Source organism: Protomyctophum bolini, assembly GCF_963924005.1.
Source record: "Protomyctophum bolini genome assembly, chromosome: 8".
Classification (NCBI taxonomy): Eukaryota; Metazoa; Chordata; class Actinopteri; order Myctophiformes; family Myctophidae; genus Protomyctophum; species Protomyctophum bolini.
Window position 1 is genome coordinate 29,389,808 of NC_137869.1, and position 17,825 is coordinate 29,407,632.

Below are 17,825 nucleotides of genomic sequence, written 5' to 3' on the forward strand. Positions count from 1 at the left end.
TCTTTTAGTCCCATCCTACGCCAGGTGTGCATTGTTCAGATTAGCAGATGAGGGAGATAAGTGCTAAACACAGATATAGCTGCTCATATGCTGTTGGTATTATGTAATGAAGTAAATAAAGGAGGCAGATGTGGGTAGATGCTATGTTACTACTGTCAGTACGTCTGCTACTAGAGTAGAATCATCACAACACAGTCTCAGCCTTACTTTCTCCTTGCTATACCACTCACACAGTGTTCATACATTCATCTAGCCAGTGTCAGCCTGCTGTGGATTAAGGGGTCTACTGTACGAACTGTAGGAGGGAAAAGCAAACCTCACAAAAGTGCCTCCAGCCAAAACGGATATCCCCTTTGCTTGACTCCCTCTTATAAAAAGAGGTGAATTAGGGTCACAAGTTTGAAGAAAGCCTGGATCTGATTTTGATGTGGTCTGTTTCAGGCATGCTGACAATGGAGTTCCGTCCTGATTCCGAGTCGACCAGAGCTGTCCCCGTGGCCCCCTGCACGGCGAGCCCCGTGCCGGCCCCAGACCCCTGCACACAACTCGGCAGAGATGCCACCGGAAAGGCTCCCACGGACATCTGGTGGGGCAACATCACCCTGTGTGGTATTATAGCGCCCCGGAAGCCCAGGGGGCCCGGCGGGATCTGAGGGGGTCCAATAGAGGCGGAGGAGATTCTGGTGGACTGGGGCGGACTGGGGCCTACTGGCCAGGCCCCGTCGTGGGGCAACGAGGGCTGAGAAGCCGACAACGCCCTGGCGTCCTGGCTCAGACTGGCCATGTTTAAAGAATGGGTGCTGCTTTTATGTGTGCTGGGCCTGTACGCAGGGCTACCAAAATGTTGATGTGCTAAAGATAGCTGGGAGGTCGAGGCGGGTCCCCCGAGAGCACTGGATCCATACCGGAAGGACCGTCCTCCCACTGCCCGTGGGCTGTGGATCGGGGGACTGGACAGGACGGAAGCAAAGGCAGCCGCAGCAGCACCGTGGAGCTGAGGCTGCAGGGGCTGCTGGGATGGGAGCGGAGAGGCCGGGACCGGGCTGGATACATTTGGCATAATCTGGAAGCGTCTTGGCATCCTGGGTGACTGCAGTTTCCCGGGCCCCACCGAGGGCGCCGTCATCGGGGTGCAGAAGCTCATCGCCACGGCCTGCTGCAGGGTGGCGATCGCTGAGCTGTGGGTCTGGGAGGAAGACCCCGGAGAAGCAAACATTCCCCCTGGATGCGCCGAGGAGGGGGCCATGGACATGGACATGGAGCGCTGCCGCGGGACGTCCACCTGCTGGACCATCTCACGGTCGTATTTCACGATCTCCTGGATCATCTCGTTCTCCCTGTTGTTGAAGATGCCCGAGTTGAGGTCATGCTGCACCTTGTGCATCAGGATGGAGTTCTTCTTGCCTGTAGATAACAAAGACAATGGAGGGATGTTCTATTAAATGACAGGAGAGAAGGGTTTGTGTTTATCTGTGTGGGATACTGTGTACTTTGGAATACTTGTATGAATACAGTATTTCTCACTATCCACTGTGTATTGACTTCCACTAGTCATCCACTAAGATAATGTTTATGTTACACTTTGACTATAATTGTAATTGTAATTGTGTTATACTGTTAAACGTATAGGTCAAGTGATATTTTTGCGTTACAACTAAATGTGTTTTGTTGAAAGGTTAAAGCATTCTGTTCGGAGTGATAATTGCTATGGTTTAGTAAACGGGGGTCTCCCCATCTCTCCAGCTCTTTAATAAACAGAAAATACATTTACAGGTGGGTGTTCCAGTTCTAATTTAGTTTGCTCCTTTCTTTTTGTCATCAATTCCAATTTCATATATATTTCATATATTTGTCCTGTTCGTTCTCTCGACCTGAAAATGCATTTTCTGATTTCAAAGCTGGAGAAAATAATATAACTTGTCTTATACACTACCTTTAATACTCGATAAACTGTCAGTGTACTTTGACTATTGTTTTTTTTTATATACCTGGTCATAGCTCATACAACATGCAAATCCCAGGCAGATGGCCAATATAGTTCAAAGTTATTATTCCCAGTCAGTATTTATTCAGAACAGCGTTCAAACAAAGCTCCCAATGGTTATATAAAGCCTTACGATGCTGTTAAATAACACATCAATTCCACTCAATTGACTCCCCGGGTGGAGATGCAGATCAGTGAAACATAAGAGGATAAGAGATAGCTGGAACTCAGTTAACTTGATAATCAAAGTTATGTTCATCCTCTTACCAGGTAGCTGTTATCTGACTGTGTGTCTGCAATTTGATATAAAGCTACAGTATATTGTATTATATTGTACCCCCAAGGAAAAAGGAAACGAGGTCGCCCCAGGAACAGCTGGAGAAGAAGTATCGAGGCAGAAATGGCAGAGAGAGGGCTTAACTGGGGAGATCTCGAAAAAACGGCTAAAAACCGAGTGAAATGGAGGACATTTGTCAACGGCCTATGCACCCCAGAGGAGCAACGGGCTTAAGTAAGTCAAGTACAGTATATTGTATGTATATTATTTGATATTTGTTTTAATATTTAAAATGTTGTCTTCCCCTGTCATACGGTGCTCCCTATGGTGCTTCTTACGCCTTTCGGTTTTCAACCTTTTGGTGTTTTAAACATTATGTTATAATTTAGCTATTGAAATAGCAGATCTACAAGCTCATAGTGTGCCACCGAGTGGCGCGCTACGAGCTTGTAGGTCTGCTATTTTTGAAAAATATTTTGAGGTCAGGCCTAAATGGGTTAAGTAAGTAAAAATGATAATGATCATATTTATAAAAGTCACATTTAAGCCCTTTGCACTCCAAGCTCTCTAAATGGAACGGGTCCACTTGGTTTCTTTTGTACACATGTGTACTACACATGTACTGTATGCATGTGTTTTAACAGTCTATTCTCTACTGTATCGTTCATTCTTATACAAGATTATATTATATCAATGCTGAGAATCGATTACAACTTGGATGACATTGTCATGAGAAAAGCCATTGTGTTATTCATATCAATTATAGGGAATTACATGACTAACTATGTATTATTCTGAGGTCAATCAACAGGCTATTTTATTTTTGAAGGACATTTTATTTGCCTGTTGAAAAACGTTTTCACTTGAAATGAAATATTGCAACTGATTTTATTTAGGTTTTACTTAATTAATTTAATGATTAATCTGTGCAATCATTCCAATACGTTTTTCATAAACATTGAGCCAGTCCGGCCCTCGACTTGTATCAATGTTTTTATGTCGGCCCACTGTGTATTTGAGTTTGACATCCCTTTAACCTCACTGAATCTTAAATGAATGCATGCAATGACCTATTTGTCATGACCCATTCCCTAGAGAGAGGGAGCATAAGGGAAAGAAAATGGAGAGAGATGAGACAGAGACTTGGCGGGGGGGGACTGAAAGGATATACATACATGTATACAGGCATGGGGTGGGGTAGAGAACGGGAGAGGGCAGGGGGAAGACGAGAGAATCATTTATATAGAGACCATCTCCTCCGCTGATCTGCAGAGTCACATCTGTGCAGGCCATGGGATATCTGTTTCCTGGGAGGGTGACTGTGTGTGTGTGTGTGTGTGTGTGTGTGTGTGTGTGTGTGTGTGTGTGTGTGTGTGTGTGTGTGTTCTTGTTGGTGGGCATGCGTTGGTGCTGAAGGAGAAACCAATTTGCAGCTGAAATTGCTTCTTTCACGGAGCTCATGGCAGCAGCGGCAGAGATCATGAGTCCATCACTCAAATCTTAACAGCTTCCAAAACGTCTTCAATTCATGCCCGCCGCCATGTAGAGTAGTTACTTAACAAACATTCTTATTTCTGAAATATGAGATCTGCAAGCTCATCATGTGTCACACTAGAGATTATTCGATTTGTTTTATTTTTGCCTATAATGACATGCCCAAATTGGGACGGGTTAATTAGTGGTTAATTTATTTAAATTCTTACTTGGCAGAAAAAGAGAGGGATTGATCTTATAACATTTCGGCATGCTTTTATGATCAGCTCTCTCCTGTGAAATAATAGAGAACTAAACCTGACCTATTATGCAATCTTTTCATATTTACAAAGCGATTTCAGTTTCATTTTAGGTCAATGATAAATAAGCTCTTGAAGATTATAAATATATGTTTATATATGTTTTTGCAGACTCACGATGATGAACTAATTATTTTGCTGGTTACAAAAGAAGCTTTTTTCCTACCCTCCCATCCATATTTTACAATCTTATATTGTCAGTCTTTTGAGGATTTCAAGGCATGCATCTTTATCAGGTCATGCCAAATTTAGCTAATGCACAAAAATAGCAAGCTAAATATGTCCTCAAGTGACAAACAAAATTATTAGAAGCCATTCATCCCCACTGTATGAAGTGCCTTTATTCAGTGGGTTACTTATTAGACGCCATTCATCCCCAGTTCCCCACTAAATTGCCTTTATTCAGTGGGTTATTTGCTGCAACTGTTCCTCATGAAAGTCTGTTTTGCATGCTACTTTAATCATTTATTTGATGTTTACCTACTGTGCACAATTAGTAAAGGGCCTGCTAATCAGTTCCTTTATCTCTCTTAATACACCAGTGTAGAGTGCATATTAGTATCATTTGCAGCATTTGTGTTCACAACCAACGCCAATCACCAACAAGTTGGATGTCTTCCATCGACGATGCCTCAGGTTGAGGCAACTACTTGAGGACCTCATGGAGAGTCCACATCGCCAATGAGGAGGTGATAAGAAGGGCAGGGGTAGCACAACTGTCTGACATTGTCTCCGACAGGAGAAGGAGAATGGCTGGGCACGTACTGTATCTCCGACTGCCAAGCGCCAAGAGAGAGACCGGCAAGTGTGGCAATGCATGGACTTGATGCCAGAGGGCAGAAAGAGGAAGAGAAGACATAAAGAGCATTGAAGACAGACAGCCAAGGAAGACCTAAGTGAGATGGGTGTTGGCTGGCATGGAGCAAGAAGGGAGGACCAGGACCAAAATGGAGGTGAATCATCACCCAATGTTCCAATAGGAACGGGAGGAATTAAATCTAAGTAAGTTAGCAAGAGTGTCAACGTAATGACATGTAATTCGTGTATGTAATAATACTGCAATATGGAATACGTGACGAGACAATCTCATCCTCTAAGTGGATTCAGTTTCATGAATAATCAATAAAGGAAGGGGCACATTTATGATCCTGCATTCCTCTGAGAAGGAGAGGAACACAGGCCAGAATTGAGTTCACTAATCATGATGTGTTACTCATCCTAGATTAGCAGCCCTTATCATAGAGGCTTAGCAAAATACCAGACCAGGGTTTTAGTCCTGAACGAATCACAGATTTTTTTTTTTTACGAAAACGTCTAATTAAATGTAAACAAATTCATATTGAAATTGGGGGGGGGGGGGGGGGGGGGGGGGGGGTGTTAGTCAATGACACTCTTTGTTTCAAAGAACAAAACATTGCATTGCTAATGGGATGTGAGCTAATCATCATTTGCACACTTCTTTTTGTCGTTTGACTATGCTGTCTATTCCCCTGGCATTGATTGGTGCTCTTTGATCAAGCTGCATTATCTGCCAGCTAGTTAGTTAACCCAGGATGGGAACCCATTTTTTGTTGTTGCTGCCATGTACAGTAGCAACATCTGCTGAACAACTTGTACATCTGGTATTCTCTGCGCACGACACCGAGAGACGAAGTATGAATGGGTCTCTACTTTCCCACTGGATGTGTGACTGAAGCCTGCTCAAGGGTGGAATCCAGGCTGCTATGGCAACAGCTGGCAGGTGGCGGCCTGGCATCAGAACATGTGAAGTGTGATCATGTGACAGGACAATGTGAGTAGCTGGGTTGTTGTAACCTGGGTTAAGGTTAGAGAGGAGTGTTGATTCTTTGCAAGAGAAACAAGCGGCCAGGTCTACAACAAGCCCAAAAGAAGTGCCTATAGGCCACATGAGCACATATACAGCACAAAGTTAACAGCCTTTATTTAATACAACACCAACATGTTTCGATCTGAATCGGTCTTCATCAGGGCATTTTTAGCCCTGGTGAAGACCGCTTCAGGTTGAAACATTAAACAGCAATGTTCAGCAAAGGGGGGGGGAAACGTGCAACTACCAACATTTACAAGCAACTTTACAGAAAAACAAACCCAAAGACGTGAACATTTGGCAAGACTGATTATGGGAGGAGAGGAGAGGAGAAGCTGGTATAGCATGTTAGCAGAATACCAGTCACTGGCTGAGCAGCTAAGACAAAACAGTTGACGTAGAGTCGTAGTCTTGTAGACGATATTAGGTGCAGGTAAGCAACTCTCAGGAAAGAAGTTGTTAGACAGAGCACTCTGTGTGTGCGTGTCTGCCTGAGCGCTTGCACTGTTGTGTGTCCAGACCAAGAATGGACCATGATGGAACATGCTGCTGACCAATCTGCATTAATCCATTGGTCCAACCAACACCAGGAGAGTTACTCAGCGTTTTCCTCAGAAGGTGATCAATCATCATCATTAACGCCCAGTGGCCATGGCCCCAGACTGTAGTCTGGGGCCACGGCCAAGCGCAAAAACAAAAACAGCCACCGGCCATATTGGAGAATTGGGCCGTCCCAGTCCATTTCTGTACACCAGTGGCTTTCAACCATTTTCATATCAAGGTCCATTTATTCAGCATTTGAGCCATGAACCACCATTTCATGAGATATAACCTCTCAGACCATTTTGTTATTGTTGGATGACATTTTGTCCACAATTCCATGCTGTATTGATGTGGTACCATAGGAGAGATAATAACATTATCTAATTGTGTAGAGAACATTCTCTAACTTGTAAATTAAGCAATGCAGATGTTTAATTATTTAACTCTTGAGAGCGTAAACACTCTTACACTCTCAAGAGTTAAAGTCCTTTGGTTACCAACTCTCCATCCTTTAGCTGGGGACCACCTGGAACCCTCTCAAAGACCACTGGTTGATATTGCAGTACTGTTCACTATCAAAGTTCTAGTAAATGAACTGTGGTCTTACCTATCCTGTCCAAGCGGTCGATGGCGACTGTCTCGAAGGCCCTCCTCATCATGGGGTACTCCTCCAGCACCTCGTTGAAGTTGTCCACAGACAGAGAGTAGAGACGACAGTAGGTGTCCGATCGCACACTGGCTGTCCTTCTGCCTCGGGTCAACAGACAGATCTCTGGAAACAGAAAAAGAAATGTAACAATTTATTATGTTACAGCCGGGTGTGTGTGTGTGTGTGTGTGTGTGTGTGTGTGTGTGTGTGTGTGTGTGTGTGTGTGTGTGTCATTATAACAATACACATATAGTTAAGCTGCAATGCTAGTTTTCATTATGAAGTCTGTTTTTGTTTTGCTTTGCACCACTGTGTTCTTATATTGCATGAGCCCTGCTCCATTACACTGCACTCCAACATTATACACATAATAGGATTACAGTATACAGTATACAATCCCTGACAAACCACAAGTGGTACAAAATAGTACATGATATACAAATCATCAACTGGAAAACAGCTGGCAGACTAGAGAAAATGTAAAATTAAATACAAGAATACATTTCAGAACATGTATAGGAGTTTGTTTGCTATAAACAATATAATAATTAATCTAGCTGTGCAGATATGCATTGCAAACCTGACAGATTAGTCCCACCGTTTCAATGTAAAACAGTTCAGTTAGACACTTTGGTTCAAGATTAACCATTTACCATTTATTGCAATGATATTGCATTCAGTTTAGTGGTGTGACTGCTCCTCTGATACTACAGATAACCTGCACACGCATGACACGGTATCTGAGATCATAAACCCCTCCAGAAGCAGAGCATAATTAACATACAGAGTTATGCATCAACATAGAACCTTTCAAGGCATAAATTAATACAGATTTAGATTCAATTTAATTCACAGACTATACAATTTTGAGGCATATACAGTCAGAATGACCTGTGGACAGTAACGCCTCAGGTTTGCCTCCAGCACACATACTGTAGCTGCTCCCCTCACCCAGACAGCTGGGTGAGGGGAGCACATTCATTCATATTCTAAGATATACAGCTATGCTTCATTACATTCACTTGTCCCCCCCTTCCCCTTTGCCTTCTCGCTCTGGCTTTCCCTCTGTATCACTTCTCCGGGCTGGGGCTGGATGTTGTCCTGACAACCGTGTCCCCTCTCCCTCGCGTTGGCTGGCTTCCTGCCTACGGAGGGGTTGACATTCACTGACAGTGGGGAGTAGAGTGGAGTGCCGGGAGATTCCATCTGAAGTGTCTGTGGTGGGGTGGTGGGGGGGGGGGGGGGGGGGGGGGGCTGTTCCAATCTCCATAGAGCTCAGGCGTATCCAGAAGCGAGCAGAGCAGACAGGATTAGGAAGCAGACGTACAGTACAGGGAGGTGGAGTTCTAGACCTAGTGGAGCTAAAGTGGGGTCTGGGGACCCCCAGGGGTCAAAATGACTCCATTTTATCAGCTATTCGAAAATATACCAGCTTGCAGATCATCTGTTTTGCAAAACATTCAGACAAATTTGAATAATTTATTTTATCGACACATATCTTCTTTAGGGGGTCCCTGGCACAAATTATTTTCACATGGGGATCCACGGCCAAATACAGTACATATAAATGTTGGTGTTCCTTGACATGAAAATGTCTGAGAACCACTGAAGTAAAATGACAGCCACTGCAGCAAGATGGCCAGTCTACACCGGACATTCATCCTCACACAAGACAGAGCAGCGCGTTTACATCATTTACATCTAATTTACATATTCCTCGAGACTAGAGGTGTGTACAGAGGTGTGATGAAGATGTAAATTAGTCTCTGTACAGTCTAGTGACTAGACTGTACAGAGACACAGGATGTTGAAGTTACTGAGCCACTGTGACTGTATAGTACGCACTCACTCACGCACGCACGCACACACACACACACACACACACACACACACACACACACACACACACACACACACACACACACACACACACACACACACACACCCTAAAATATCCCTAATGGATTAACTCTAACCCAAACCTTACTGTTAATGAAACTGCAGTACAAGGGTCAGTGACTAAATGGAAATCTTTTTAAATATTATTTTAAAGGCATGCATCCCGTTTGTAGTACTTATTGGTAATTTGATATCATGTCATTTGAAAATACATCTGCACCATTTTCACAATGTAAATTACAGAATGTGCCGGAAATTGTGTGCGTGCAAGCGTGACTGCCCACACAGGCGGTCAGGCGCACATGCATGCATGTTTGTGTACTATATCTGTGTGTACACACCTGCACCTGCACGCATGTGTCATGTGTGTTTATGTGTGAATAGCATGCAGCAACAGCAGTGCAATATAGTCCCCAGATGGAGAACAGCTTGGAAAGGTGGGACAGGAGAGGTTGAAAGGCGAGAGACCACACAACCAAGTCTCACTCAGGGTAATCTCTCAAGACAGACAAAAACAATTGCTGATGGGTTCCTAGATTGCACTCAGGGTGGCTTTTATTCTAGTTGTTGTTGCCACCATTCCATTTCCATGGAGAAAAAAAGAAGAAAAAAAACCTCTCACACTTCTGGGAGTCGGAGTTTGTTTTCTTCCACTAGGTAAAAGTACAATTACTACCATACAAATGTACTCAAGTGAAAGTAAAAAAAGAAAACCTACGCAAGCAGAAGTTTAAAAAAAAGTACCTGGTTAATAAATTACTCAGGTACAAGTTATTTTTCTTGTCTGCATTAGGGGTAAAAAACGATTTGATTGCTCAAATAACGATGCATTTAACTGTATTCTGTTTTTACGCCTGGAGACGTAAAAACTGTGAAAAAATAGACAGGCAGTGAGCATAATATAGTCCATGAAAACAAAACAACACACCAATGTGTGTCATCTTACCTCCAAAATAAGAGCCATCCATCAGCTTCATTCCCACACTCCCTTTGGTTATCACAGTGACCACGCCATGCTGGATGAAGAACATCTTCTTGCCGATGGTGCCCTCCCTGACGATGTAGTCTGCAGGCTGGAACACCTCGAACCTCAGCTTGGTCAGCATGGCCGTCACAAAGTTTGGGTCAGCGTTGGCAAACATGGGCATGGACGCCACCAGCTTACGGCAGTTGAAGTTGACAATTTGCTGATTGACAATTGGGTGAAAATGTGATTTGTTGAAACGTGTCATTCGTTAGTGTGTGTGTGTGTGTGTGTGTGTGTGTGTGTGTGTGTGTGTGTGTGTGTGTGTGTGTGTGTGTGTGTGTGTGTGTGTGTGTGTGTGTGTGTTTGCATGGTTACCTCTCTCAGAGGCTCATTAAGCTCCTCCAGTATGCTCTCCTCATCAAACATCTTGCCCTGGTACCGGTGTTCATAGTAGTCATGGATTTTCTGTCGGAAGTCAGCCGGCAATTTGTGGAAGGACATGTACTGCTCCACTTGTTTATACTGGGAGATGGAAGGGTAGACAAAGACAAAGAGAATACTTTTTATTAATCATGTGAAAAATAAATGTGAGCCCTTTCTTTGATCATCACCAGAGAAGTGCGTTATTATCCTGGCAGGGTATTGTAATCAGCCATATTCTGCAATAAATAGATGATTAAATGTTGGCTCAAAACTCAATACAAAAACTGTTAACTGTGAGTGGACACCATAAAGCATTACACTTGTTTACAACAGGGCCCACCATTTTCATCAAAACATTTAGAGAGGTACGAATATACACTTCTATATAGCAAGATGCTGTACTCTGTCGTCAACCGTAAGCCATTCCAACCTGTCAAAGTGGGCAGGGGTGAGGTGGGTTCGGGGAGTGAGGCCAAGTAGTAGCCTGACCAGTTTGTTTTGGGAAGTCTTGAGCCTAACAAAAAGCATGGCAATACATCACATACATAAAAAGTAGTTTAAGCTAAGAACGTAACAGTGGAATATTGTATTGTATACTTTATTAGTCTCCCGAGGAAGAAATTTGTCTTAGACAAAGGGCCCGCATGCATGCGTACCCCTAGTCCATGTCGCCGCAGTGCAGTGCCAATATCTATATAATGATTATGAAACTATACATACAAACTATACTATACTGTACATATACTGTATACTATAAAGTGCTATGACTACATAAAATACAGTTCTAGTGCTGTCTACGTAACATGCTATAAGTCTGTATAAAGTGCTATCTAAGGGGCTAGGGTAAGTGCTACGCCTACGGGCCATGCTATCCTGTAGATCTGCAGACTAACTGGATCTCTGGAGACCCTTAAAGAGAGTGAGACGACTTGTCCTCCTCCATCCACCCGGACATGATATAAATAGCAAGAGCATCTCTTGTGACTTATTTATATTGTGTCCGACGAGTGGAAGGGAATTGTGATAAAGTTAAAGCAACATCTCTCCTAAAGCCCAGGAGGATTCGTAATGCTCTACAGTATCCAGAGGAGAAGGAAGATACTCTGTCTGTCTCTCTGTTAGTCTTTCACTCATAAACAGAGGAGAAGGAAGATTGACTGACTGACTGACTGACTGCAGACTCACATGTTGTACTGAAGTAAAAGTATACCCATAACCACAATGTACTCTAGTGCAGTACTGTCACAGTCACAGACTCTGCCTGTCTAGCTCTTGTAATTCTATGTTATGTTCTAGTTGTTTTGGTTCTATGTTGTCTTCCCCAGGTGTTTCTCATGTGTAATCACTAATCAGCCCTCCTGTGTATATTAGTCCTGTTCCCCAGTCAGTCCTTGTCCAGTCATTGTTTGGTGTCACTCCTTGTTCAGTTCAGTGTCTGTGTTGTCTTCCCAGTTATTTTATAATAAATCACCCATCTTGCATCTTGAACTCTGTCTGCTTGCTGTCCTGCATTTGGGTCCTCACCACTCCACCGGAACGTGACAAGTACTTGAGTAAAGGTACTTTGTTACTTTACGCCACATACATACCCTTCTTTCAGTGTCTCTGTTAGTCTTTCACTCATAAACAGACCTACCAACTGTGGGTTTATATAAAGTGGAAAATTGGGTACTCTAATTATTATGTTTATATTATTATGTGGGTAATTCGTTGTGTAATATGTGACACTTTAAAATGTGTATATGAATTGTAATGTCTCTGGACATTTGGGGAATTAACTGGTTAATTGAGGATTCCATTCAGGTTTGGTACGGTCCAGTGGGAGGGGCTTAGCCTATTTAAGAAGGGAGACCTGTGCCACTGCCTGGCTCTGCAGTGAAGGAAGTACTGTTGAGGAGAGACCCAGGGCAATCTGTCCACTGCTGTAATTACTTTTGCTGTGTCATTCTTTGGTGAATTTTCCTGGAGTGTGACAAAGGTGAATAAAACCCACTTCTTGATTGCATCGATGATTCTGTCTGCTGCTTTTTCCAGTATTTTGAAGTTTTTGCTCTGCAAATACTACCCTCCACATTAAGTCAGAGTGTGAGGGAAATCCTCTCCAGTACCATACTCCCTCAATGAAACCACACACAATACAACAACAAAGAACTCTGCCCTTATTATTCTGCACCTTGATAAGGTTGGAATAAGGAATTGTTCATCTTCAGATCACCGTAGCAGATAGTTGTGTACAGTAAATGCATCCAAGCAAAGTACACAGAACAGCCACCATGACTCAGTTGAGAAATGCTGACACTGAACAGAAGCTCAAGTGTTTGATGTCTATTCATAATATTTACAATGTGATTTAAAGCGTTTACTGTGTACTGATGGCGTAAGCCTCACACTGTCACAGTCAAGATGATGAGAGATTATGGAAAACATCTTCAGTGTTTTATCTCTTGACTTGATTGGCTAGTCTTGGACATTAAGTGTGACCACTGTTCAAGTGATTCCATCCAATCGTTTTAACTGAAAATCAGGATGAAGCAAAAATATTTAGTGTGGTTGATTATACCAAAAGATCGTATCCATCGGTTTGTGTGGGTGTGTGTATACAACATAGGCAAGGAAAGGAAATACCATAAGTTAATTGTATAGCACCTTTCAACACAACATAAGACAGCAAGACAGAGAAAATTAGGACTGCAAAATAAACAATAAAATAAAGGACAATTGAATATAACAAAATATTTGAGAGTTTGCACTATTATGTAGTGCATAAAAGCAAAATATTGATTCTCCACATTTAGTTGTGATTTTGGCAACAGAAAGCTGACCTTTCCCAGATGACCTGAGAGGTCTGGATGTTGATGTGAAGATCAGAAATGTATTTTGGCCCTAAACCATGCAGTGGCTCTCAACCAAGGCTTGAGGGGTTCCAGGTGGTCTCCAGTTGGTAACAAAATGTACCCTTATAAATCTTAACTCCTGAGAGCATAAAATGAAACCAAATGGACCCTTATGGGTAATTATTTTTCATTTTACGCCATCTCAAGTTAAATTATATTTTTATTTTTGTATTTATTCTTTTGGCCTGCGAGGCCGCCAGTTGAATAGCCTTGGTGTACAGTGTACATACAGTATGTGGCTCTTGGTCAGCTCATTTTCTTTCTTTCTTTTTTTCTTTTTATCCCACGATTTTGTAACCCATTTTTTTCACCCAGTGTCAATTATCTAATGTAATCCTGGGGGGGGGGGGGGGCAGCAGACTGACCTCATTCTTCCTTCTATGCATGAGGAGTCCAAGCTGCTTCTTTTCACCTGATGGGGGAGAGTTTCCCCGGCCGGACGTAGCGCGTGGGGGGAACACGTTATTGTTATGTTATTCCGCTGGTGAGGGGAGGTAGTTTTAGAGACCAGGATTACTGCATGTTTTTGTGATGGTACCTACCCTATGGGACACGGGGAGAACATGCAAACTCCACATAGAAAGGCCCTTTCGCCAACCCCGCCTCAGGTATGGGCACTGGAGGAGGGAACACGCCCCCCTTAGCTGTGAGGCGACAGCACTACCGACTGTGCCACTGGGACCCCTTTTCTTTCTTTCTACCTTACTTACTTACTTATACTCAAAGCATGGTGTCTCTCTCAACCTGCTCCACAGGTACACAAGCCATGGTGACGATCCCAGACCCCCAAGCTCAGCTTCTTCTCAACCCTGAGTCCATTCTCCTGTGACATGCTGTGAATGCTGCACCCTAGAGCCTGCCCTAAATCCCTGGCCACTGCACTACACCAGAATGCTATGTGCAGTACTAAACATCCAAGGCTGAGTGAGAAGATGGCAGCCAGGAGAATGAGGCTGGTCAGTGCCATTGATACTTGGAGGAAAGTACTGACTACTGAACTGACTAGCTAGCCAGCTGTATGGAAGATGGAGATGACTGGAGATGCTGCTGGAGTGCTCATCATGAACTAGAGAGAGAGCCGGATGGCTCAAGGTAGGAACTTCGTTGTTTGCTTCTTTGCTGCTGCAGCTTGTGTTGTCTGCTCTGTGTGTAGGCCTATAGTGTGATTCAAGCTGGTGTGCTATTATTGTAATTTTTGGACCCAATGACTTGGTGGCAATGAAACATGTTCAGTAACTGTTTGGCTCTGGAATTGAATGCTGATGTGAATCTACAGTTGGTATGTTGTGTTGTATCTGCCATTGAAGGTATATGTGAGTTACAGGAACAGTGTATATGTGCTAAATACCTAACCGACACTGACTTCGCTGATGACATCGCGCTTATCAGTCAATCATTGGAATACGCCCAGGTTCTCCTTCAGCCTCCAACTGTGTTTGTCTTTATCTTAATGAGACAAAAACTGAATACGTAAATGCAAAATCCAACAATAGCCACATTATAAAAAACACTTAACAACACTCCTCTGAAACAGCTTGATGACTATACAAGTATTTGGGTTCATATATATCTTCTTCCCAAAAGGACTTTCAAACTAGGAAGGGTATGGCCTGGTCAGCCTGCAATGACATGCATAAGATCTGGTCAGACCCAGTTTAGTAAGTTATTTAGGACGACCGTTGAGCCGATTCTACTCTATGGCTCCGAGACATGGACACTTTCAAAGAAACTAGAGAAACGGTTGGATGGCACTTACACCCGCCTTCTAATGATAGCGCAAAATCTGTCTTGGAAGAGCCACCCATCGACTAATCTAATATACGGCAACCTTCCCTGTGTTTCTTCACTAGTCCGATCCAGAAGAACACAGTTTGCCGGCAACTGCTACAGAGCTGACAATGAGTTTATATCTTCCCTTCTTCTATGGGGCCCTGCCTCAAAGCAGAACTGTCGTTCCCTGATGTCATCGCTAGGGACACATGCATCAGTAAGCAGGAACTGGGGATGGCAATGAAGGACCGGAAAGTCTGGCGTGCATGGCACGTGAAATGGCATTGTGAAATCCATGATCTCGACCGCGGTCGAAAAATGATGATGATGATATGTGTATCTGGCTCTCCTCTTGATCACTTTTTGAAGAATTTGCTATTTGCTTTTGGTTCAAGCTAGAGGTTTTGGGCTTTATAACAGCTATCAATTCCAAAATGTTAATTTTCAACAGGTTGCTGAGGTTCATTGTGAGTTGTAACAGGGTGGCTGACGGCTGTATTGGTTCATGACTGGCATGGTGGCAAAGAATGTCTCTATGTAGGCCTATTCTTTCTTTCTTTCTTTCTTTCTTTCTTTCTTTCTTTCTTTCTTTCATTGTCCTCTCATCTGTCATTGATCTTTGATTCTGTTGCCCCCATGATTGATTTGCTCATTTATTTCAACAGACAGATGTGTTTCTGTATGGAGTCCCCTCAGTGTGAGGCAGACCCCAGCACGTACTGCACAGAACAGTTTGTCTGTTTACAAACTTAGAACACGTCAACTTGACATTCCAAATGAACTAGTCTAAATCAGCCCATTTCAACCAACTATAATGAGGCTCCCACAGTGTCAGTTTTCTCCCCACCAGTTCTGGGTGCTTGACGCAGTGCCTTGCCAGCCTCATCCTTCTCTCTCTGACAATTTACAATTTACATTTTAGGCATTTAGCAGCGGCTCTTAATCCAGAGCGAAGGCAAGAACAAAAAGCATGGCAATACATCACATACATAAAAAGTAGTATTCACGATTTCACATATTCACGTAACAGTGGAATCTCTATATAATGAAACTATACATATAAACTATACATATATACTATACTATACTTATATACTATAAAGTGCTATGATTACATACAATGCAATTCTAGTGTTGTCTACATCACGTGCTATAAGTCTGTATAAAATGCTATCTAAGTCTACAAAAGTGCTATCTAAGGGGCTAGGGTAAGTGCTACGGGCCATGATGGAGTCTGAACAGGTGGGTTTTCAGACTATAGCGGAAGATTGGGAGTGATGCTGCAGTTCTGACTGTGATGGGAAGTGCATTCCAGAGTTTTGGAGCCAGAAGGGAGAAGAGTTTGGGACGCGTGGAGCGTTGTCCCGGCATTTTTAGTGAGGGTACTTCCAGCTTCCCTGCGTTGGCTGATCTGAGTGAGCGAAAGGGTTTGTAGGGTTCGATCATACCTGCAAGATATGGGGGAGCCATACCTTTGGTTGCTTTGAATGCCAGCATCAGAGTTTTGTATTCTGTGCGGGCAGCGACCGGGAGCCAATGGAGAAGGGGGGAGACATGACCTTGTCTGACTTGTGATAGGTCTGGTATTGCAGGTCACGGGCCCTGGCCATGCATTCAGAAAAATAATTCCTATTCCTTTATTTGAGGGGCGCTAGCCCCTCCAATGCATGGCTTTTGAAGATTACGTCATAAGGCAGCCAAGTCTATGGGATTTGAGGATATTACAATGTTTGTTTGGAACACTTTAGGCTTAGAGAGCACTTTAGAGCCCGCCAAGAGTTCTGAATCAACTGCTGTTAGATAGATGTTTAGGGAGACCTGCTGTTTCAAGTAATCAAGTCAAAGGTTTTTTTGTTATAATGTTGTGTAAATTGTGGGTCCAAACCGGTTGGGTCCCATGGCACTCGGGCTGAAATTGAGAACTCCACTACACTGTAGCAGTCAGATGAAAAAGAGATGAGGGACAGTGGGACTGCTCCATATAGTCTATTCTTTAATCATTCAGAGTGCTGTTATCTCCTTATATGTCATCTGCTTCATGCAACACACAAGATTTACATGGTGACACCATCATTGGAAGGACTGTCCAGGAAATTAAATGTTGTCACAATGAAAGGTGACATATGGGCAAGAAATGAGTCCCCCCTCCCCCCCCCTCCGTACGCTTGTGTGAACTATAATATCTCTCCCTAATCCGCAGTCCACATGCACTGAATACCACGGTGCATGAATATCATACATGCATGCAGTGTTTTGGGGGGTTATTTTCAGCATTTTATCCTAATATCCTATAAAAACCGACATTAGTGTGACAGTTATCACAGGTATATGTGTTACCTCTATTGTACTTGGTACTTGCAAGCTTTCGTACGGTGTGGCCTGTCCATCGCCACCTGCGTTTCCTTATTTCTTCATCCGCCGGAAGCTGTTTTGTTCTCTGCCAGAGTTCATTGTTACTTATGGTGTCTGGCCATCGGATATGGAGAATCTTCCGCAGGCAGCTGTTAATGAAGACCTGCACTTCCTTGATGGTGGCAGCTGTAGTTTTCCATGTTTCTGCTCCGTATAGGAGGAACGCTTAGATGTTGGTGTTGAAGCACAGCCTTGAGTCAGTCGGATTCACGGTTGTCCAGAACCGCCACAAAAGGTCAGGCTCTGCCAGTGGACCTAATGTATAATTCCCAGCCTCTGCCTCAGCCAATTGATTGCCATGGCAACCCCACACCTGCCATTATTTTGATTACTTAACCAGTCCACTTTTCACAGTTTGCACTCTTCAGACACAGGCAGACAGACAG

General features: G+C 43.4%; 1 protein-coding gene across 1 annotated transcript in view; it reads right to left on the reverse strand.

Annotated features, from left to right (window-relative positions):
- Window positions 1-391: 391 nt before the first annotated feature.
- The window catches only part of hcn2b (hyperpolarization activated cyclic nucleotide-gated potassium channel 2b), a gene marked incomplete at both ends in the record, with an annotated part of 47,587 nt that continues 30,153 nt past the window's right edge, over window positions 392-17,825 (reverse strand). Inside the window, 4 exons of the mRNA XM_080769538.1 lie at window positions 392-1,404; window positions 7,033-7,197; window positions 9,920-10,160; window positions 10,316-10,462. Coding sequence (XP_080625664.1) covers window positions 392-1,404; window positions 7,033-7,197; window positions 9,920-10,160; window positions 10,316-10,462 — 1,566 coding nt within the window. The remainder of the gene's footprint in view (window positions 1,405-7,032; window positions 7,198-9,919; window positions 10,161-10,315; window positions 10,463-17,825) is intronic.